General features: G+C 40.5%; 2 protein-coding genes across 11 annotated transcripts in view; one reads left to right on the forward strand and one right to left on the reverse strand.

The window, feature by feature from the left end:
* The first annotated feature begins 1946 nt into the window (after positions 1 to 1946).
* On the forward strand, positions 1947 to 20397 carry HBP1 (HMG-box transcription factor 1). Of its 9 annotated transcripts, none has more exons than XM_030452179.1 (11): positions 1947 to 2020; positions 6347 to 6539; positions 7622 to 7856; positions 8718 to 8850; positions 9559 to 9670; positions 9820 to 9932; positions 10244 to 10400; positions 10948 to 11092; positions 13471 to 13800; positions 17560 to 17701; positions 19268 to 20397. In XM_030452179.1, the coding sequence occupies exons 2-11, from the start codon at positions 6371 to 6373 to the stop codon at positions 19283 to 19285; spliced, it is 1554 nt and encodes a 517-aa protein (XP_030308039.1). In that variant the 5' UTR covers positions 1947 to 2020; positions 6347 to 6370; the 3' UTR covers positions 19286 to 20397. The 9 variants fall into 9 exon arrangements, with proteins under 9 accessions (XP_030308039.1, XP_030308048.1, XP_030307979.1 ...); XM_030452188.1 differs by having other exon boundaries at positions 1956 to 2020; positions 6351 to 6539; XM_030452119.1 differs by lacking the exon at positions 1947 to 2020 and adding an exon at positions 2485 to 2564.
* COG5 (component of oligomeric golgi complex 5) overlaps positions 19969 to 22528 on the reverse strand; it is a 170029-nt gene continuing 167469 nt past the window's right edge. The window contains exon 22 of one of the 2 annotated variants that reach the window (XM_030452100.1): positions 19969 to 21237. In XM_030452100.1, the coding sequence (XP_030307960.1) occupies positions 21123 to 21237 (115 nt within the window). In that variant the 3' untranslated portion in view covers positions 19969 to 21122. The remainder of the gene's footprint in view (positions 21238 to 22528) is intronic. The other variant, XM_030452106.1, reaches the window with a different exon arrangement.

The raw sequence follows: 22528 nt of genomic DNA on the forward strand, positions 1-22528 counted from the left end.
AAATAGCTAGGATGCAAATTCATCTTTATTTTCTGCCTGTGTAGGCTCTGCTGATTATTTTGTGCTTCCTGGTAGCCAGCTGCAATCCAACAAGATCTCGCAACACTTCCCCACCTTATATTCCACCTCTCTTGCAACAGCAGAGGCAACCGAATCAGCAAAGCTAGGACACTGCCCTCTCTACACAGTATTGATTCATTCCCTGAGCACCCATTCATTAAGGGCATGGAGTAAGGTGAGGCAGGGTGTTTGGAGGGGGGGTTAATGGTTTAATTAGAGACAAGGCACACAGAGCAAGAAGTTTGGGAGATAAAAGAAAGAGGAGGAAGGAACACAGCTTTAGAGTTAATTTTCTTGTGGAGTAGTGCAAAAAAAAAAGTGATTCCTGGCTTGCCACTTTTCAATGTATTAAAAAATCTATTTTAGAGAGAGGGTGCCATGAAGGCTTTATCTTATATAAAGCTGTATCAGTTATTTAGGAGAAGCCTGAATTGTAAATATAAGAAAAATCTGAGCTTGTGGAATGTATGGTTAGACAGTTGATATTCTAATAAGTTGTCTAGTTGCTTAGTAGTTGAAACTAAACATCAATTTTCAGTGTTTTCTTGGAGGTGTTTGTTCAAATAACTCTCTGTCTTTTCAGACTTGGAAAGTGATCTCTAAAGGGTTCATTTGTTATGTGATTAAGTTCAGAAACTAAATTTGCACATATATATGTATATATAAAGCAGTAATTTCCAGTCCACACTGGGAAAGGTACTACATGTTTTTTAAAGTAATGCCTCTCTTCCAGTGGTGCCTACAGATGGCAATGACTTTACTATCCGACAAACTATTACTTCTAGGAAAAGCCAAATCTTAAATCAATGTGCCAATGACATCTGCACACCGAGTGTGTTTTGGTGGCAACTGTAATTGTGCTCTGTGATTTCCTTCTTTTCAATTGCATTACACTTGCAGACCTCTAGAAACAACAAAACCAGCATTCCCTCTAGTGGCCACTAACAGCATAATTGTACAGAACTCTGAATATGGAACCATTTCTAAATTCTAACAGGTTTGGGGGCTGGGGGTTGGTTTGTTTTTGTTTTTTGCAGACGTTAGTGTGCCTCAGTCAGAACAGCTGTAAATACCAAATTGCAACAAAAGCTCTGATTTTCTGATCTAGGACACATTTGCACGATTGAAACGATATTGGAAATAGGTTAAGAGGAAATGCTTTTCTTGAAAAAATGCCAACAGTTGCAAAATTTTGAAACTCTGCATCAGTTTCTAAAATCCTATTGATTATTTCTTTACTGTACATCTGTTTGCTTTGTATTGGATCATGCACAGTAATATATTTGGTGACTTAAGATGTTGCTTCAGGAGATGGGGAGTCCATTCTCCCTTCTGCAGTTCCCCCCGTGTTCCTGTGTATCTGGGCACACTTGGTCATAGCTCTGGACTTGGGTTTCTGTAAAAAAAACAGGAACAATGTCAAACCAAACCAGGTTGTGGCAATGAATGTATGGGAATGTCAGGGAGACACTAATGGACTGATAAACCAGCATGGGTTTTGGGTTTTGTTTTTTTGTTGTTGTTTTTTTTAAATGTCTTACCATCTTGTAGTTCGGGCATAAGCTACCACCGATTTCTTTTTCATGAATCGAAAACGAGGGAAAGGCCGGAGCGAGGCCAAGCAGAGCTGCTGACTCACTCCCTGACCTTTAGCAACTTCCCTTAACCTCCGCACGACGCGGCCTTTATTTGGCGAAACGAGGCCAGGGCCGGTTTCGTAACAGCGCTTCGACGCGCTAATTAATGGTGGTAAATCAGGGAAGGAGCCGGGCACACGGGGATCCTCACAGGCCGGCACCAACCCGGGGCCCGGCCACTCTTTCCACGCCGTGCCCGTGAACCGCCGCCATCTCGGGCCCGGTCCGGCAGAGCTGCGGGGAACAGAAGGGACCCGGCCGCCGCAGGAGGAGGCTGGGGAGGCCGCTGCTCCGCGACTCCTCCCTCCCCGCGGCAGCACCAGGTCAGGCAGCGCCCTCGGGTGTGCCGCGGAGCGGGGCCCGGGCCGGCGGGGAGAGGCGGGGGGGGAGAGTCCTGGCCGGCGGACGGACCCGCAGGCCCCGTCCGGAGTCCCCGGTCCGTGCGGGCCTGCGGCGCGGTACACGTGTCCCTGTGACTGTTGTTTACTACCAGCCGAACGCCGCGCGGGGCATCCTGGGGGCTGTCGTCTTATCGCGTCCAAGTTGGCAGGCGGCGCCGGCGGCGAAGACTACAGCTCCCAGAATGCCGCCGGCGAGCCGGCAGAGGCATCGGCCAATCGGGACGCTGTCCGGGGGTGATTGATAGGCGGCGCGGTGCAATCCGCTGCGCAGGAGAGTCAAAACATGTCCGCCCCCCGGGAGCATTCCTGATCGGCAGGTCAGGCAGCCAATAGAAAGCGGCTGTTACTTGAGCAACGTCGCCTGCGACCACTCGGCGACCGAGTCCCGCCAGGCCTGGGCGTGACTCTGCGGTGGGGACGAGGAGGGGGGGGAGCCGAGGGGAATTTGGTAATGGCGACGGGTTTGGTAAGTGCTACAAAGTTTGGAGCTGCAGCTTTTGCGGGACTGCGAGGCCCCGGCGGGAGACGAGTGGGGTCTGAGGGGCCGGAGGGGAGCGGCAGCAGCCGCAAGGCGAGCCGAGGAGGCTGTTGGGTCCTGGCTTTCGGGGGCGGTGGGAGCCCGGACATTGTTTACCGGGCTCATTTTCTCACCCGCTCGGCGGAGCCGCCACCCTCCCGCACGGCCGGGCTGGAATGCGCAGGGGCGCCGGCCCCCCCGGGGGCTCTTTCAGCTGCGGCGCCGGGCTGCCCAAACAGGCGAAGCCGAGCGGGTGTCCCCCTTCTTTTTTTTCCCCGGGGTGCGCCCGCCTGACCCGGTCTGTCAGGGCGAGGGCGCTCTGCTCGCCGCGGGACAGCGGCTGTTTGCGGGGGGGGGGTGTCAGGGGGCAGTTGGAGCGGGGTGAGTCCCGCGCTGGCACGGGGGGCGGCTCCGCCCGGGGGTAACGGCGGTGCCTGGGGCGGGAGGGGCGCCCCCACCGCCTCCCCCCCCCCCCCATTCACCCCCGGGCCGGGCTGTTACGCAGTTGTGAATGAATGGGGCCTTGCGCGCATGCGCGCTGCCGGCAGCCGTGTATAAACAAGGGCCGCGGCCAGGCGGGAGTCACATGACGGGGGTGGGGGATGGGGGTGTCGGGATCGCGCCGCGCGGGGGCGTGCGCGCTCCCGTGGGCGACTTCAGCCCAGCTGGGGAGGGAGGGGAGAGGGGAGAGGCGCCCAGGGGGTGCGGGGCTTCCTTCCCGCGTCTGTGCCCCGGGGTCCCGTGCTGCTGCGTGATGCGCCATTAATTCTGCTGTAAATACCGCCCGTGGGAGCCATGTGTGTGTTTGCCAGCCAGAGGAGGGGAAGGGGGGCAGTGCTTCCCCGGCCCCCTCGGGACAGCCGGGAGGGCCGGCCTGTGTAGCGCTGAAAGCTGCCAGAACACGGTGAATCACGTCCGTGATCAGAGTAGCCGTGCCAGCGAAGGTCCCGGGTGTAGATCCCGTCGTGCCAGTGCGGTGTGTTTTGTTTTGTTTTGTTTTGCTTGGAGGAGCTGCTCTCGGGTTAGGCTCCTTCCATCCAGGCCGGCGCTGCGGTCGGGGCGCTGGGCTGGGGCTGGGGGAAGGCAGCAGGGGAACCGCGGGCAGAACTCCCACCCAGGACTGGGTGGATGGTGCCCAGTTCCTGCTGGACCCCTTCTCAGCCACAGTCTTTATTTGCTTTTGTCCCAAATTTATTTTCGTCCCTCAAAAACAGGCACAGTTTAATTAGGTAGCTCTTTGTTGCCATTTGCTTTAGCATGACAAATTTGCTTACTTTAAAGCACAAATTCATAGATCTATTTACTTCTAAAGCAAGTGGCAGTGACTGTAGTCCTATGACACATACTTCTAGAAAACATCTGTTGCAACAAGATTTGAAGATTCAGTTGGTTTAAATAAAAATTTACAAGCCAATTAATGACCTTTTCCCCTAATGTTCCAAAATGTCAAATGGCTGACGGCAAGAGAAGTACACGATGTCCCAACCAGACTTTAATCAAATAGAATCAATAAAATGAAGAGGAAAGTTGAGCACTTCTTTGTTTTCCTTTTTAATCCACTTTTTTAGGATTTTTTGGCTTTTGTACATGAGTGGCTATGGTCTAGAGAAATTCTTGTGATTTGGAAGCACAATTAATTTCTCAAACTACTATCTTTCTTGTTAGACTAGTGTGTTGTATCTACCTTATCTTTGACCTTCAGTGTGTCGGTATGTCAGGACAAGTACTTTGAAAGGGAGGAAGGAGAAGGTAACATTTACAAAGCAAGTTGGCAAGAAAATGGGAAAGGAAGAGAGAATAACAAGGCAGAAGGAGGGAAAGGAAGGACATAGACAAGCTAGAAAAACAAGGAGTGTCCTTCAGAGTTGATTACTTGGAGATAAACATCAAGGTCCTGACCTCTACTAGTGAGGGGTGATTATTCTGTGTAGAAATTACTGAGCTTTCTGCTCTTTGGGTGTTCTGTAATTTTACTGTCCCTCATGGGTGACAAAGGAATGATTTGTATTTCAGATGATTCTTAGAGATGAAGCACACATGCCAATTGATATTTTCTTTGATTGTACATTCTTTCTTACCCTCCCTATCTCCTTAAAACAGAACTTGGCTGTTGAGGCTTTTGTAGTAGTGTCATATGAGTAGAATCCAGTATCTTTGTATGTTTGGAATGCAAGTTCATGTAAGTTTTGCATGTATTTGAAAGGTTATGAGATGAGGAAGTTAGAATTTTTCCAGTAAAAAAAAAACCAAAAACTTAGGTCAGGCCTCTTCTAGGACCAGTATGTAAATCAGGTTTATGTCTGAACTGTATTCTGTACAAGACAAGCTGCAAAATAATGACACAAATTCATAGAATGTGTAAAAACAGAATACTGTTAATGTCAGCTATATATAGGCAATACCTTTTAACTGTTTATTAAAAGAAAGCTGGATTGTTTTTGTAATTGTTACTCAGTGCCTTTTTTGTTAAACTACGGGAGCTCATAGGACATAGACTTACTGTTTTGTATGGAAAAATGAGATTGTTTTTAGCCACTGTTTGTGTTTCTCTATTGTGGTGCAGCATAGCTTACTTAGTGGGTATGCACATGATATACTCTTCAGATTTTCTTTCTTACTAAGCTGTATTTTCTGCTCTTCTGTGAGAGACTCATGATTACTTTTCTGATGACACTTCATTAAAGTACAAGGTAATCATGCTATGGTAGCTGTAATTCATCATCATCTGAAAAAAAAACAGTAGGTAACCAAATTACTGAAGGCTGGATAACCTTGTCTTCCAGCTTTTTGAGGCAGTGGTTGTGTAGAATAATTGCAGTTCTCTGACTGCTGAGGATGATTTAATGTATTTCTTTTGGTGTAAGCTTTATAGTACTGGGATTTAGGGAAAGGAAGCTGCAGTGAAATCCACTAAGTAAAGTTTTCTTTTTCTTTCCATTTACAACACAGTTAAGGATGTTATGTCAGATGTGTTTGAGAGTGTAGCTAGGGACAGGAACAGATGTGAAGGGCAGTGAAAGAGGCTTCTATGGATGTGCCAGGGTGATAGGAGAAAAATATGAGCCTGATGCAAAATGATGTAGGAGACCTAATGTCAACACGCTGAGGATGACATCATCTTTGCTTTGGTTGTTATTTGCACGGGCTGTATCCAGGTTCCTCCAGTCCCTAGGCCCAGCAACACACTTCTGATGGACTGAGGTGGTACTTTGTCTCTGATGGAGGAGGAGCAAGTCAGGGGGAGGCCAGTTCAGTGGACGGGCCATGCACAAGTAGGTGAGATGGGATGCGATGCATCAGTGGGAGCTGGCCAGTGTCCTTGTAAGACTGGTCTCCAAAAGAACGTGGATTTGGTGGCAGAGAACATGTCATATCTGCTTTTAAGGAGGAGGATGTGGAGAAACTGCAGGCTGGGCAGCCTAACTTAAGCCTTGAGGAGGATTGTGGAGCCGGAATGGTCACTGGAACAGCTTCCTGAGAAGCGTCTGGAAATCTCCCTTCTTCAAGATACTAGAAACTCAAGTGGCCAGGGCCCCAAGCAGCCTCATCTGACTTCAGTGTTGACTCCTTTCTGTGGGGATTGTACCTCTAGAGGTCCCTTTCAAGCTAAATTATGCTGTGATTCTCAACAGATTATGGAGAGTTTAGGATACTGGTAATATGAAGTAGCTTGTCAGATGAAATTGAAAATAGATTGTGCTTGCAGTTTTTTAACCTCTGTCTCTTTAAAGTCAGATACTTTGGAGCATCCTAACATGGTGTGGGAAGTGAAGACAAATCAAATGCCTAATGCAGTTCAGAAGCTTCTTCTGGTAATGGACAAAAGAACTTCGGGGATGAATGAGTCACTGGAGTTGCTGAAGTGTAATGAGAACCTTCCCTCTTCTCCTGGATACGCTTCCTGTGATGAACACATGGAACTTGGTAAATAACGTGACGTAGCTTTTCAGAAGAAACCAGATTCTGAAGTTTGTTGCAGTTTTCCTGTAGTGGAATTACTGGAAGATGACTGAATGTGATTACTGATTTTTAACTTAAGTAGGGGAGGGAATGTGATACTGAACTGTGATATCTGAAAGTCTTATTTTGCATTCACATTTCCCTGTAACTATTTCTAGTTATGACACGCCTGTTGACTTAAATGTATTTCTGAACTTAGAGCTACAAGTTCCTGTTTGTAATCTATAGCAGAGATTTTTTTTTTTTTGCATAAGAATAACACAGAAAGCTCAAGAGCTCCTCCTAAAGTGAAGCTGTGCTGCTTTAGAACAGCTGCAAATACAGATTCTGAACTAGAGAAATATTTAATGTAAATTGTTGAATATTGGAGAAAAATAGTGTATACATCAGGAAGTATTGATGCAGTGAATGAAATATTAACACATTTAATTGAAGTAACGGAGTGATAAAGATTAGCAATACTCTAGTTACATGAGAGCATGTAACAGGCTTTTGTTAACAAGCTGGGCTCTCTTCTGCTATTCTGTGTGACAGTGCAATGTGTAGATTATTGATAAAAATTCACTCTGCCAGGCTGTATACCCAGCTTTCATTACTTCAGAGTTTTTTAGTTCTAGTTCCCTGCTTTTCCCTTCTACAGCCCTAGTGCTGGTAATTTTTAGTGTCACATCTGCTAGGACAGATTATTTTAATTACCTTTTGTTTAATGTTTTAGTATTTTAGTGATGTATGTTGCTAATATTGCATAATTCAGCATTACAGTTCTGTGTATACATGTCAGTCTAGTAAAAACTTTGAACCAGAAATATGTTTACCTAGTTACTTAATGTTTTTCTTAAGTTGCTTGTATGACTGTATAAGAGACTACAGATGTGATTATTTCTGTGGCCATATTGTCAGCATTATGAATAGGGTTTGTGAATTGTTGGTAATTGTGATATGAGAAAATAAAATCAATTACTTTTTAATTTTTTTTTTTCAAGATTTAGTGTCAGTGAGAATTTATATGTGGGTATAATTATGGAAATTTGTGTGTTTGTTCATAGATGATCTTCCTGAACTACAGGCTGTGCAGACAGATTCTACCCCACCTGCACTTTTTCAGCTTGGTGCCGATGTTTCACATCAGGAATGTTCAAGGCCATCATGGAACCAACATACCTCAATCAGCAATTCAGAAAGTGCTTATTCTTGTGAGAATGGGGTGAACTGGTTGACAGAATTAGCAAATATAGCCACAAGTCCTCAGAGTCCTTTGATGCAGTGCTCTTTCTATAACAGGTACTGACATTCATTTTAATTTCAAACTTTTTAAGAGTGTAATATTATGTCTTCAGAAAAATTTCCTTTACTCTTCACGCCCTCTGACTTTCAACTGGAGCCCTGTTTTTGATCTTTTTATATAGTGACTTTATTTTCCTGTGGATGATTGCACAGGACTCGTTTCAGAGCCTGTTGCTATCCACAAATGAGGTAGGGTGGTATAAGGATATTGCCTAACTACAGAAGGCTTAGCAATTACAGGCACTTACCTCATGAAGCAGCAGGTGAGAAATTAAGATGAATTTGATACTCTGAACTCTTCATACTTAACTAGTGCAGCAAGAGCTTATTGGAAATCTCATCCAATGTTGTTTTTTTACTACTGTTTCAAATCTATCATCTGTGAATTCCGTAAGACTTGTGAGAAGCAGCATGGAGTTTTAGAAACTTCTGTGCTTCACCTTTTATTGTATGGCTTTGATCCTAGGTTATAGTAAGAAAGTTAAATGAGTACAGTTAACAGTAATGCAGTTGGGATTTAATCCTTACTATAGAGCCATGTCTATATGTACTCTTAAGAATGGTATATTCACTTCAATATACTTGTTAAAACTTCATCATTGTGAGAAAGAGATGCTGATGTGGATGTAGTTGTGTCGTTTGAGTGGTTTATGGAAGCTATGCAGGAGTTATGCTAAATACTCCCTGAGCTTGCACCCTTTAATCATCCCATTTGAATATTGGTGCGTGGGAAGTTAATTTGGTATTCAGTTCAAGCAAACAGAAATATTTATTAAATAAAAACACTGTAGAGTAATGGCAGCTAGGTCTTGTGTTGTTTTAATCTGAGATATTTTAAAATAAATTTTTCTATTGTAGATCATCTCCTGTTCACATAATAGCTACAAGCAAAAGTTTACATTCCTATGCACGTCCTCCACCAGGATCCTCAAAGAATGATCCTAACTTCTCCAAGAATGATTTGGATGAAACACCAGTCAGACATGAAAGGGTGTGTTCTTTTGAAACATTTTTAAATAAATACAGCTGCATGAGTAATGGGTTAAGCTTTTTGAAAAGAGTAATTAGTTTTAAAAATAATCTGTATAGTTTCAATACCATTTCTATTTATGGTAGATTTTCTGTTACTTTACTTTTTACCAAACACAGTAGGCTTGTAGGGCTGCATCATAGAGCCCACATTTTTCTGAAGAGATCATATTCTGTGAAAGCTCTGCTTCTCTTGTAGTTCCTTCCATAGCAAGCTTTAAAAATTTTATTACCTTGTTTGCTGTCTTGAAAAGGCAATGTGGAACTATCTCCTTTTAGAGGCACAAAAACTGTCAGTCCTGCTTCTCCCTTTCCTGTGTATTAATTTGTGTCTGAAGCTGTCTGTTAGACATTGAGGTTTTCTTAGTGCTTTAGCTCTACAGCTTTCCAGTAATTCGACAGCAGAGTAAAATACACTTTGCATGGTTCTGTGGAAGATCAAGAATTGGTAGCTCATACCTAACAATAAGATACTCCACAGCAGCACAGATGAATCTTGAAGAAGAAATTGGCTGCATTGCTTGAATCTTTGCCTTCCCGTTACATTCCTGTTGGTATTATAGGCAAAACAATGACACCGTTCAAGTCAGAGATTGTATCTAAAGACAACATGACCAGCTCTAAGATCTTCTGCAGTAAAATGTCAACACTATTCTGTTTTTTTTGATAGGCAAATAGTGAATCAGAATCTGGCATTTTCTGCATGTCATCACTTTCAGATGATGATGATTTAGGATGGTGCCATTCCTGGCCCTCAACTGTTTGGCATTGTTTTCTAAAAGGTAAAATAACATTTATCATGAAGTAAGTATTTGTTTGTCGGGGTTTTTTTTTTTGGGGGGGGGGGGTGTTTGGGATTTTTTGGTTTTTTTAACACAGACTTTTTTAATGTAACTAATATCTTTGTTTTTTAATTGGGAAATTCTGTTAGGCTCTCGCTTGTGCTTTCATAAAGGACGCAACAAAGAATGGCAGGATGTTGAAGATTTTGCAAGATCTGAAAGCTGTGGAAAAGAGGAGAATCTCCAAGTGAGTCCTTACAAGGTAGCTGTTAGTTCTAATAAAGTAATTTCAATACTTGTAGCAGTTAATTTCTTACATTATCCCCATGCCTTTAATTACTGCCTGAGGAAGACAGATCTATACTAAACTTTCCCAGAGCTGATCACTGTACTATTTTATATATCTTGCTATAATTCAGGTATGTTTTGGTTGCTGTATCTTCTTTATTATTCTAACGAGCACTTAGAATGTGCTAGCATTAGCATAAGGTGATGAATATACACACCTACAGTATACAGAGCTATCAGTGTTTCTTGGGAGTGAGAAGTCTTGAACTGTATGTATATTCACAGGGCTATGGTTCTGATGGTTTGAAGTTGATTTCTCATGAAGAAAGCATTTCCTTTGGTGAGTCAGTGCTGAAGTTGACTTTTGATCCTGGCACAGTGGAAGATGGCTTGCTTACAGTAGAATGCAGACTTGATCATCCTTTTTATGTTAAAAATAAAGGTATGAAATACTGCAAGTATGCTTTATTGTATATTAAATATTGTTAGAAAGTGTTTGCAGATTTTATTGGTGGGCCATGTTGCTGAAGAAATAGATAAAAGCAGTGCTATAGAATCAATTTATTATATTTGTAAAGAAATCCAGACAAAATTATGAAGCTACAGAAAAGCTGTGTATTTCATAAGGAAAGATTTAGTCAAGTATATAAATGGAGCTCAAGGAAAACAAATCTGGGGGGAGAGAGAAGAGCTGCAGGTAAGGGAGGCTTTTCTCACTTGCTAATCATAGAACTTGTGTTTATAAAACTTTCCAGGTTCTTACTACTTTTTTGCTAGAATGAGATTTTACTTGAGATAGAAATGAACTATTTGCAATAAGAATTCCCTGAGTAAGTGTTTCTGATTTTCCTTTGGGTGACAGAAACAACATCAGGACATTTTTTATAAAATTTTATAAAGTGATGTAATTTAGAGATACAGGACTGGTCCAGGTAAGAACTAGAGAGATTGTCTGGCCGTTTGTCTAATTTAACTCTTTACCACTTCAGGTTGGTCATCTTTTTATCCAAGCTTGACTGTGGTACAGCATGGCATTCCATGCTGTGAAATGCATCTTGGAGATCTGTGTCTACCTCCTGGACACCCTGATGCCATTAACTTTGATGATTCAGGTGTTTTTGATACATTTAAAAGGTAAATTTTGGATAAAGTGGCCTCAGTGGTTTTTGTATTTAATGAGTAGGCACCTAAGTCTACAGGAATTCAAAGTACGACATAGAACAAAGAATACTTTTGGTAATACAAGATGAGAGGTGAAAATTAAGAATGAATACTAGGAAAGCTCTGTAATGATGTGCTCTGCTAAACTGCAAAATAGTACCTCAGAATAATAGAACTTTTCAGCCCCAGATTAGGTAAAGCAGTAAAAAAAATACGTATTATCTGTCTAAATTCTTCAGGTAAAGTAAGTTATGTTTGAAAATGTAGTGCAGTTTTCCCATAATAGTAGTCTGCCAGCTATTAACTTGTGCTTCATGTGCAGCTATGTGTCTGAATTACCTGAGTAGTTTCTTCATAATTAATGCATGTGCTATGGCTTTAGAATGCAGTAATTCCATAATTAGCTCTCTTTTTTGCGTGTTCTGCTTTTTGTGATTCTTTTCTAATATATCAGACTTACCTAACTTTAAAGTTTGCGTAACTTGGAGGTTTGCCTTGCTTTGAGGAAGAGGTTCAACCAGATGACCTTCAGAGGTCTGCTCCAACATAAATTATTCTGAGTTTCTAAGGAAATAGTGTTACTCATAAGTTTTCCCATACTCTTTTGATATTTCTGTGTTTTGTGGAATCCATCTTCTATTATACTAGCTCCTTTTTAGCACTGGATTGTAGTCCAGTTGCTTCTTGTTTTCTTACAATAAAAATAAAAAAAAAATTTAAATGCTCTCTGCAGTTCAAGCCTTAGGAGTTCTATTATTTCAGTCGGGGATAAAGAGTGAGTTCAAACTGGTTGTCTTCAGTCATTTGCTGTCTGGGTTTTTTTCTTCTTTCTAACTCCTGTTCTGAGTTTACATGTAGAGAGGTATTCAAATCATTATATTTACATCTCACTGAAGAAACTGAATTTGTGGCTCCTTATTCATCCTGCAACCCAGCTGAGTATTGCCTGGACACTTCAAATTTCTTGTCTCTCAGCAGAAGAGAGAAATTCACTGAGAAAGGAGCATGCAGCATGTAGTTAACAGGCCAGAAGAATTAAAAAACAAATTCCTATTGCTATATTATGGGAAAGAGATAAGAAGTAGGAAGGGTACTGGATTGTTGGTAGAACAGAGAGGTCCTTTCTCCTTATCTTGTGAGCTGGCCTGCGAGGTTGTCAGCATTATCCCTTCTTCATTGCTTTTCACTTTTCTAAGAGATTTTGGGGACCACCCTTCAGGCTTCATCCTTGCTTTTGGTTCCACAGAAAGGGGCTGCCTTTGCAGATGGGAGCTGGAGTACCAACGGCAGTGTTTCCTTTCTAGTAGTTCTACAGCATTGTCAGCAGAAAAGCTCTTTCAAAGCCCTTATTTTTGCAATAAATCATGCAACTGTAGCCACATTGAGCAGTGCGAGAACAGAGCCCTAGTATTACATTTTATGTTTATTTTGTGGTGATAACTTAGTGCTTTAGGTACCAAGCTCAAACAGCACCTATACAAGTGTTTTACAAGTAGCACCTTTACAAGTGTTTTGCCCATGTAGCATGCTAAAGACAGTATAGCCTGTGGTTCTTGGACTGATCTGCACACACCTGGAGATAACAGTCTGTGAAATTAAACTTTTTCTGTAGTTTTTAGACTTTAATTGTAGTTGTTGGTCAACAAAAATTACAGAAATTTCTCGGGTTTGGGGTTCTAAACTGTATGGAAACATCTTACTTTTGAAATACCGGGAAATACGGAGGAATCCCACATTTTTGTCACTAGAGGGCAGACGTTTGTCAGTTTTGAATCTTAACAGTATGTGACATCATGGGACTTCAAACAATATTTTAGTCTCAGTTCTAGGCTTTTCTGTAAAATAATACAGTAATTAACTGCCTGGAGAAATTATTTATACAGTAGTGTATAAAATACAATTAATTAAAAAATTTATAGGTACAATTAGTACATATTAACAAGTGAACTTAGTCCTCGTTCTTCCCACATCGGTTGTCCCTTTCATACTTATCATTCACTCACCAGATTTTATTTGTGCTAAGGACAGAAGCAGAAAGAAAGAAACTTATTTCAAAGGAGGATGAAATTTGAAGACAGTGTATAATTTATTAATACACAGCTGGGGAGTTGATAGCACACAGTGGACCTTGCAAAGCTGCAGTCCACCATGACACTGAAAAAACAATTTACTCATCTGCTGGGGTTTTGTTGTGGTTTTTTCCCACTGACATCTGCGTCAAGCACAATTGATCATGTCAAGCAAAAGAGACCAGAATACTAGAAATGTAGTAGAGATGAAGAGTGAACAGCTATTTATGGATTTTGCATGAAAATTACTTGCTCATTTTATGATACAACTTTTTCTTGCAGTTATGATTTTACACCCATGGATTCCTCTGCAGTGTATGTGCTAAGCAGCATGGCTCGCCAGCGCCGCGCCTCTCTCTCTAGTGGAGGATCAAACAATCAAGATGCTGAGAGATCAGAATGCAGTAGTAAAAACTGTGTGTCTACTGCATCATCACATCTTTCCTCCAGTTCTTTGTACAGCAAAGCTGGCAAAAGCCACAGCTCAGGGACTGCAAGTACTGTGAGTGCCACTTCTCCAAACAAGTGCAAAAGACCAATGAATGCCTTCATGCTTTTTGCCAAAAAATACAGAGTTGAATATACTCAGATGTATCCAGGGAAAGACAACAGGTAATGATAGAACATTGTAGCTTTGTAATTAATGGTAAGCTAGCAGAATATCTGTGTTTCACCTTTAAATTTAAGGAGACTAAATCTTGCATTTGAAATAAAATGCGTATATTGCTTTAAAAATAAGCTGTGAAAGACACTGGTACAAAGCTTAAGTTATGGACAGGCTTTAACTATTAACAATAGTCAATAAATTTGACACAAGCTATTTTTTTGCAAACCTACCCTCTCCAAAAGCATTTGGGTAAAGCAACATATGTACACAGCAGAGTCACAAACACACAACTGTCTTTTTTTTACAATGATGAGTGTTCATGAGAAGAAAAAAGTACCAGGCTTTCTGCTCATGCTTTGTAATAGAAAAAGGGATTTTCTAGCTCTTCTAGTTAATAACTGACATAATACTGCAGATTATTCAGTGAATTTACTAGCAGTCTGTGTATCGTATTAAGTAGGATACAGAAGAGTTCTGATTGTTAGGATTTCTGAACGATCTTAATCCAAACAGTACATGGCCAAAGTTTGCCTGTCTTAGACATGGAACAATCTGCTGAAACTTGCAGGAAAAGTCACATGAATATGTGTTTGGGGAAAGGTTTGTTCTTCGTTGGTTTGTTCTTTTGCTTTTACCTTCTATCTATGTATATTCTTGTCTAGACACTTTTTATAAAGATGCCCATAATTTCATATTTTGTTCTAGTTGTGCACATGTAAATATAAACTAAAACACATGAATGTACACTGGATTTTAACCACATTTTGTATGAGTCTAACATTATGAAAACTGCTACTGTAAAAATAGCACTCTCACATAAAAATCCTAGTGTTAAATCTGGTAAAAACTAAAGGTAGCAGACATTAGAGAGGATTTTTGCTATTTCCTCATGTTTTAGTGATGAGGCTGTAACTGGTGTTGAGAAATAAAATCTTAACCATACAGGTAACCCATCCTTAAATCCCAGCCAGTCTTGTGTGTCCTGGCCATGATGTTCTGTAGTGTTTATAGTAATTTCAGTGAAGCAGATCTGCTGCCTGCAAATTCATTGCACCAGTGAGAAATCAAACAGAATGCCAGCTAGCAAAGTTTATGATGGTTATGTATTTAATTTAAGATGCTGATTTCAAATTGATGCAGGGAACTAGAGCTCAGCTGGATGGGTGTGAAAATAAATAGAATATTTCTGTAAACAACTATATCTTGCAGAGATGAGATGACAGTTACCAAAAAGATTCAGAGTGCACTGCTTACTTTCCCATTTGGAAGTCAGTGCATTTGGATGCTGTTTCTTGGCATTTGCAAAATACAGTATAGAAGAAACCATAGTAATAATTGATTTTATAGGCATTCAGCTACTGTTGCTTAAGTGTTGCTGGGGGTTTTATTAATTTAACTGTTGTGTTTTTTTAAATGTAAGTATGTGTCATTTTCAGATCTTACATTGTTTACATGTAGTACCCACTTCTGTACACTGGAGTTCTTAAGTTTGCTACAGTTACATTATTTTTCTTATGCATGTTAGGACAGAACTTTAGTCGTTGTAAGTTAACAGCTCTGTTCTGAGACAGAGTAGCTCAGGTGAGCTCTAAACATTCAGAAGGCAAGTCAACATTCACATAATACTTGAAAATACTGTGGACTGTAAGACTATTTGAAAACTGGTTTTAGGGTAGCACTTGTTTTTTTCTAGGTGTTCTTGCTGTGACTATAATTGGACTTGATTGTGGGGTTAGAAATACTTGAATAATTTGAGTAATGTATGTGCTAAAGATGAAGGAACATAATTTCTGAGTAAACTTGAGGCATTCTCAACTACTGTTTGACAATTATTTTGAACCAACTGCAGTGTAAGATATTGCATCCTGCACATTAGTTTATTGCTAAAATGTTGTCAGGGATCTTACCAGCATTTTAAGAGGACAAAGGCAGGGTATGGAGCACTGCCACATTCTGATGAGGTGAAGGGCACCTAAAGCAGTGATGCAGAAGGGTCATTTTTTTTCTTACTCATTTCTGGTCAGGAGAATTAGGTCTCTGTTGTGTCAGGAAATTTCTCTGTACACGTCTCTCGTCTGTCTTAGTGATTTGCTCGTAGAGGTATTTCCATGGTGAAATGGAGTATTTTTTTCTCTGCATTAGATTTTTCAGGCATTTTAAAACATGCTGATCTGTACTCACTTTCAATGCTTCAGTGCAGTTTTTTTTTTCTGGAGTTATAAAATATATATATGTGTGTGTGTGTGTGTGTGTATTTGTATTCGAATATTTCATAGGACATTTTTATTTGAAAATGCAATGGCATTTTCTGCAAATCATTCTCTCTGGGTCACAGTGTTCCTTCCTGAGGGTAAGAGTGACCCAGTACAAACTGGTGACCAAACCCAGACACATTTCTGGTGCTGTTGATTTGCTTCTGGGTACTGCCAAAACAAGAAAAATCAGCTAGGTAATCTGGAGTGTATTTAATTCTGATGACAGATCAAAGAGACTTGTTCTTCGCTTGGATAGAAAATTAGAAATTCCATTGCCAAAGAGGCTACAAAAGTTGCTTTGATGTCGATGGGATCTTGTTGCAACTTCAGGAGTTTGCTCTAAGGAGTCAACAGAGTATGTGACAGCCCAGGCTTAACAGCAGCCCCAGTGGTGGTTTTGCTGTGCTCTCTGGGTGCTCATCAGCTTGTGAGAGCCTCAGTGGTACTGAAGTCTTGAAGGATTAAAATCCAATTTCTTGATGTGGTGCAGAAATTTCTGAGGAAACAGTTAATTGACACTCTCCTCTTCTTCATTCTGTTAGAAAGTCTATTAATAGCTTTGCTGCCAGCAAGGAACTTCTTATATGATAAAGGAAAGTACAGAGTTCTATATGGGTTTTTCTGAAAGCAGGTCCTTGAGCTTTCATCTCTGTAATATGAAGGTAAAGCATACCCACTTGGTACTGCAGTAATTGTTGCTGTTGTTTAGAGGTTCTCATTGAACTAAAGGATGGGGTTAAAGCTTTAATGGAATATTGATGCAACATTTGGGAGTGCAGTTAAGCAATATGGCATGCTAATATGGGGAAATATTGTCCAAAAGACATCACGTTTATAAGGAGCAGGAAAAGCAATTCAGCTTCTGGAGATGATGATGGGTGTGTTAGAACAAATGGTTTCTTTTGCATAGAACAGGAACTTCCCAGTGTGTTCTGCCCACTCATGTTCTCCCCAGCATGGATTAAAGGTGGAGGAAGCTACACACATCTCTTAAATAGACATGATTGCAGTTAATCAAGTATTTGTTTGGCTAAGGTCGTATTCAGATCATTGCCCTAATTATTAGAGAACATATTTTCAGCAAATCTGTTATAGGATCTTCTAGTACAAAAGCAGAACAAAACAAATGAGAGTCACCATTTGGTGGTGGATTTGTTTTGTTTTGTTTTTTTAAAAACAACCCTATTTTTCTGGTTTATGACGTTGCTGTGTATTCAAATGTGTACACCCTTTAAAATGTTAGAATGTGCATTGACCCATGGCTCTGCGTACACAGAAGTCCCAGATGTTTAACTGGTAAAGAAAGTATTGGAAGATAATCAGAAACATGAATGTTTAAAATTATTTTTTAAGTTAAAGTTTACTTCTTGTGTGTGTGTGTGTGTGTGTGTGTGTGTGTTATTGTCCACAAAGACGTAACTTCAGTCTTTTTCAAGTGCCAAGACAGCAGAAAATCAGGATATTTCTTAACACCTTCTCCTGACCATACTGTAAACGTTTATCTTGCAGAGCCATAAGTGTGATACTCGGTGACAGGTGGAAGAAAATGAAAAATGAAGAAAGAAGGATGTATACACTAGAAGCCAAGGCCTTGGCAGAAGAACAGAAACGCCTGAATCCTGACTGTTGGAAACGAAAACGAACAAATTCCGTATGTTTGTGAAGCAGTCTTTTACCATTATGCAGTTAAATGAGTTCATATGGTAGCTACAGTGGGGTTTTTTCAGGATAAATTCTGCTGTCTACTTCTTTCTTGGTATTTCGAACCTTTGTTTTACTCCTCTGTGTTGTGTAACCTGCTTTTGGACAGCTGGCAGGAGACTGATCCAAAGAGGGTTTGCATCTGAGTTTTTGAGATTTCCATGAATTCTGTGGGACTGAAAGAGGCTGTGCTGGTGAAATGCAGAGGAGGAGCATGGGATCTTTAGTTTGATGTTACTGAGTTTATGTAGCTGTACCTCATTACATCTGTCCATTTCCCTCAGAAACACTTCAGACTTTCACAAAATCCTTCTCCTTTGTGATTGTCAGTCTCCTTTTATTTCAGTAAAAGCTTTTAACCATTTTCTCTTTTTTGCTAATAATTTATATCTGCATATTTAAAGTTACTGAGAGAGCAATTTTTTTTTCATTAATCCCTTTCTTTTATTACTTTTGGTTTTGTTGTAAAATAAATATAACAAAATGCTTCTTCTGTAGGGAAATAAATTATCCTCCAGTTTGTAGAAGGCCATCTATTTAAGAGTATACAGCAGTGTATTAGTAGGTGGTAAATGTGTTAGGTAAGACAGGAGCTTTCAAGTGAAAAGAGACCATCAGAAAAAGGAGATTCTGCCAATCTTTATGTTCAGCTAAGAAGAGTAGGTTGGGAGCAAAGATCCACTGAGGTGCACAGAATGCCAGATCCTTTCATCAGCCATTTTATTCCTGGGTAGAAGCATCAAGCATGTTGTGGACTTTGCAGGTTTAAGATTTCATCCTCAATTGACTCTTTCCTATCATGTGTAAATGGAGCTAACTCCAAGAGTATATACAAGTGTTGCTGAATTCTGTCCTTTGCTGCAGATTTCACCAAATCCCAGCTGCTGGGAACATGCTCTTTTCTTGTTCACTGTATTCTATTTTAAACAGTGATGCCTTCTGTTAAATTTCCATGTGGGTTTATTCAAAATAATAGTATTTATTTGTTCTGGTGTTACACTACTGCAGTCTTGAGCATGGATGGTGAGATCAAGTTCACTTCATGTTGTGCCAGTGACTTCAAGGAACTCAGTGTAGGTGTTTGTGTGTAACTGAGAGGAGTTGTGTTGGGTTGGCTTTGGTAAGGATGGTGTTTCACCCTACCTTGTAGGAGGATTTTCAGTGTCCGTAGGGTCTTCAGGCCAAGATAACACTATCTGGAAGATCTGTTAACTCAGTGTTACAGCAAGAAATAACCTATTTTTAATTGTTGTATTTCAGTCAACTGAGAAATTTGTTTGTAGCTTGATTACCTTATCGTGTAGTAGATGGTAGGCTCTAGGCTGTGTCAAACAAGTGTTGATGGTCTCTGGATGATCAGAGGGTAACTTCAGCTGTTTGGGCTTTCTGATGAATAACTGCCCAATGATTTCAAGTTCTCGTGGCTTTCAAAACAAGTGTTTGCTAGATATAAGATAGTGTCTATTTCCCCTTTGCTTGGTAACCACTAACCAGATTTTCTCTTCTCTTTTCTTAGGGCTCACAGCAGCATTAAACCAGAAGTTTCCTGTTAACTCTGTATTTACAAAATGGCTGTTGCTTGATGACAAGAAGATGGAAGATTGAGGTCTTACTATTTGTTGTGACTTTGTGTGACCATAAAATAGTGGCACCATCAAGTCAGAAATGATCTAATATGAGTGGAGATTTGCTTTTTACAATAGAACATTAAGTAAGCTAAAACTATCAACATTTTAAACCAAATTGCCTTACTTTTCTTCCAAACTTCATATATGTGTCCGGTAATATAGGCTTGAAAATGGATAACCTGTGGTGCTAAAGTACTTTAGAAAGAGGCGAAGGAGATGTGTATAAATGTTTATTTTTAAAAGAAAATGTACAAAAAGGGGAATTTTGAAATATGTAACAGCTGTTTATATACATTGATTCTTATTGCTGATTAATACGTATTGCACAACCATATTATTAATTACGATTCTGGGGCCTGGGATTTTCTGAAATGTCAAAATGTATTATCAGCCTCTAGCTTCCCAGCCTGCTCAGATGCCAATAAGTTACTGGGACATGTGGTAAATGGAGAGCATAGTGTAAGGTAGCATGGGAGCTGCTGCTTGCGTTGCCACGTATAAGATTTCTATCCACAAGTGAGATATTTTTGCACCAGCTGGCACTAGGGAGAGCTGTTATTTCCAGTGGAAACAATGGCCCAGGACAGGATGAAACAAGTAAGTAGCATTATCTCCAGAAAAATGGTGCTGTTGATATCATCACCATCCTAGTTTTTAAGTCTGTGTTTTGTCTTTGCCACATATTCTACAATATTTTATTTTGCCATAAGACATCTTTATGGTGGGGGCAAACTTTGCACTTAACTATACGTGCAACACTTGCACTTTACTTTTTTTTCCCTCCCAACTGTCTGAAAGTAGAGCGGCTGCATTAGAATTACAATTGCTTCTGCTGTAAACTTTTACAATCATGGCTTTTTACGTACTAAACAGCTGGTTTTTGGTTTATTTTTTTTTTTTTTAAGAATCACAACTGTAAATTTCAGTTTGTGACACATGTCTACATGATGTTGCCCCTAAGATTTTTGCACACTATATTCTTGTATATTATTTCAAATAAATTCATTAAAATTTGGCATTGCGTGTTTTATAAAATGAAGAAGATTAATAAGTCAGCCCTGCAGCAAAGAGCATGTCCTGCATGGAAGTCTTTATGTGAACCTATCCAAAGTATATTCTGATGTTTTGCGGTTCGGAAGCTGCTGAAGAAGTTCAAATACTGAAGTCAGGATTGGATAATCAATGTTCTTTATTACAGTTTAAGCAAAAAGAGAGTTGAAATCAATATAAATTATTTCCAAGTGAACAGCAGCGCAGGAGAGAATCATTTGTTATTTGTAAATATTTTTTCATGTGTTAAAATTAATGGTTTTTAGATAGAAACTTATGAGTCTAGCAATTAAAAGGTACTTTTTTTTTCAGAATAAGGCTAAAATGTATTCAGCTGTTTAAACTTGCAGGAAAAGAGCTACTGCCTTATTGGAGATACTCAGCAATTACACTAATTTTATACCCTTTCTAAATTCAAAAGGTGTGCTGAAGAATTATTTGGTTTTATTAGGTGTAGAATTATAGCACTTAAAAATGTACACTTTCCTTTTTAATACTTGTTTATAAATAAGTTCTTATAATGAGAACATAAAGCAAGAAGACATTTCACAAATGAAGTAGGTAAATGCATTTCACTCTAAAGCTTATGCATTTGGGAATAATTTACATGAAACATAAGAATTTCTGTGGCACCAAAGACCCATGCCTGTGTTAATGTCTGTTCCCCATTTTGAGTGAGTTGTCCAGATCTGTTCATGGAAGGGTTGACATTGCTTTCTGCAGCAGCTGAACCATTATGGGATAAACTGGTGCAAACTCCTTCCCCTCTCTTGTTCTTACTGATTGAACATACGCCTCCAGTGCACCGCTTAAAAATAAAAAAAAAAGGAAAAAGAGAAGTAGCTAAAGCAATTAGCATATAGGTACTGTACATTCAGGATCTTCAGCTTAAATTCATTGACTTCTTCCCTACTACAGAATTTTCTTCAGATAATCTTATGTGTCTCTGGAAGGAAGTGGGAAAGAAACACCTTACAAAGCTCTTCATATTTGTTTCATGATCTTTCTCTCCCTTCTTGCATGTTTTGAGGAGCGAACAAGTTAACATTTAACCAACCATCAGCAGCACGTTGCAGATGGCTTGAAATGACAGCGCTGACGCACAGACTCAGGCACAGTGCTGTGCTGTAACCTTTAGAAACAGAAAGGAGAGACTCCAGCTGCTGCAGACACCAGGAGTACAACCTATAGAATGAAAACTGGGGCAGGGGTGGAAGAGCTGAGATGCCTTAGGGTGATTTCCTGGACTGCCACTGCCTTTGGGGGAATGCAGGGCTAACCCACAGAAGTCAACGTGCTTGTTTGTGCCTCTGCCGTGGGCTCTCTTACACGTTGTAGGGTGTTTCACATAGCTGGAGTCTTTCTTGAGTGAGTTACACAGGTACAGGCAACTCAAAGCCTAAAAGGGACAACTGTCACTATGTTACTTGTCTCTATGCAATGTAGCTTCCTTTACAGTGCAGGGCCACCTTTATCCAACAATTGTAGTAAATACTATTGTCGTTGAATGACAGCACAGCCATAGCATATGTGTTCACATATTTACAACATATCTATAAAACAACACCTTCATAAGTCCTGCTTTGTTCATTTTTTTTGTACTTCATTAATTGGGTCGAGATAGTTTTGTCATACTTAAATATGGCTTCTAATTGAACTGGTTTTCTGGGAAGGTACTTAAGAGCCTAGCAGACCTGAATTAGGACATGGTAGGAGGACACAGGGTCATAATACAGCTTGTTGCCTGTCACTAAAGCAAGGGCTCTGACCATCCAAACAAAAACTAAAACCCACCCGTGCCAGAGTGCTGCTGGGAATCTCTACCAGAGTTCATTTATTAACAAGGGGGAGATGTTCCTGAGCCCAGAAACTTGTACTGGGTTTGCTGTAGAGGCAAGTCTGAGCTTTAGCTTCCAAGAAGCCAGTGACAGCCCAGACCCATGTGGTGGTTCTGGGGCTGCACCCAGTCCTGCCAGCACTGCTCATCCCCCTCAGAGCCCGGCACTGATCTTTACTCAAGTTGCTACTGGAGTCTGGTGAGTGGAATGTGCAGCTGCTGAGCACGGGATGGCAATGACCCAGCCCAGCCATGAGGTGGC

Source organism: Calypte anna, chromosome 1, assembly GCF_003957555.1.
Source record: "Calypte anna isolate BGI_N300 chromosome 1, bCalAnn1_v1.p, whole genome shotgun sequence".
In the NCBI taxonomy this organism is placed as follows: domain Eukaryota; kingdom Metazoa; phylum Chordata; class Aves; order Apodiformes; family Trochilidae; genus Calypte; species Calypte anna.

Coding starts and splice junctions, on each gene's coding strand:
- HBP1 (XM_030452119.1), top strand. Junction 11,093..13,470: donor GTTTTTGATACATTTAAAAG/GTAAATTTTGGA, acceptor TTTTTCTTGCAG/TTATGATTTTACACCCATGG. Junction 13,801..17,559: donor TATCCAGGGAAAGACAACAG/GTAATGATAGAA, acceptor TTTATCTTGCAG/AGCCATAAGTGTGATACTCG.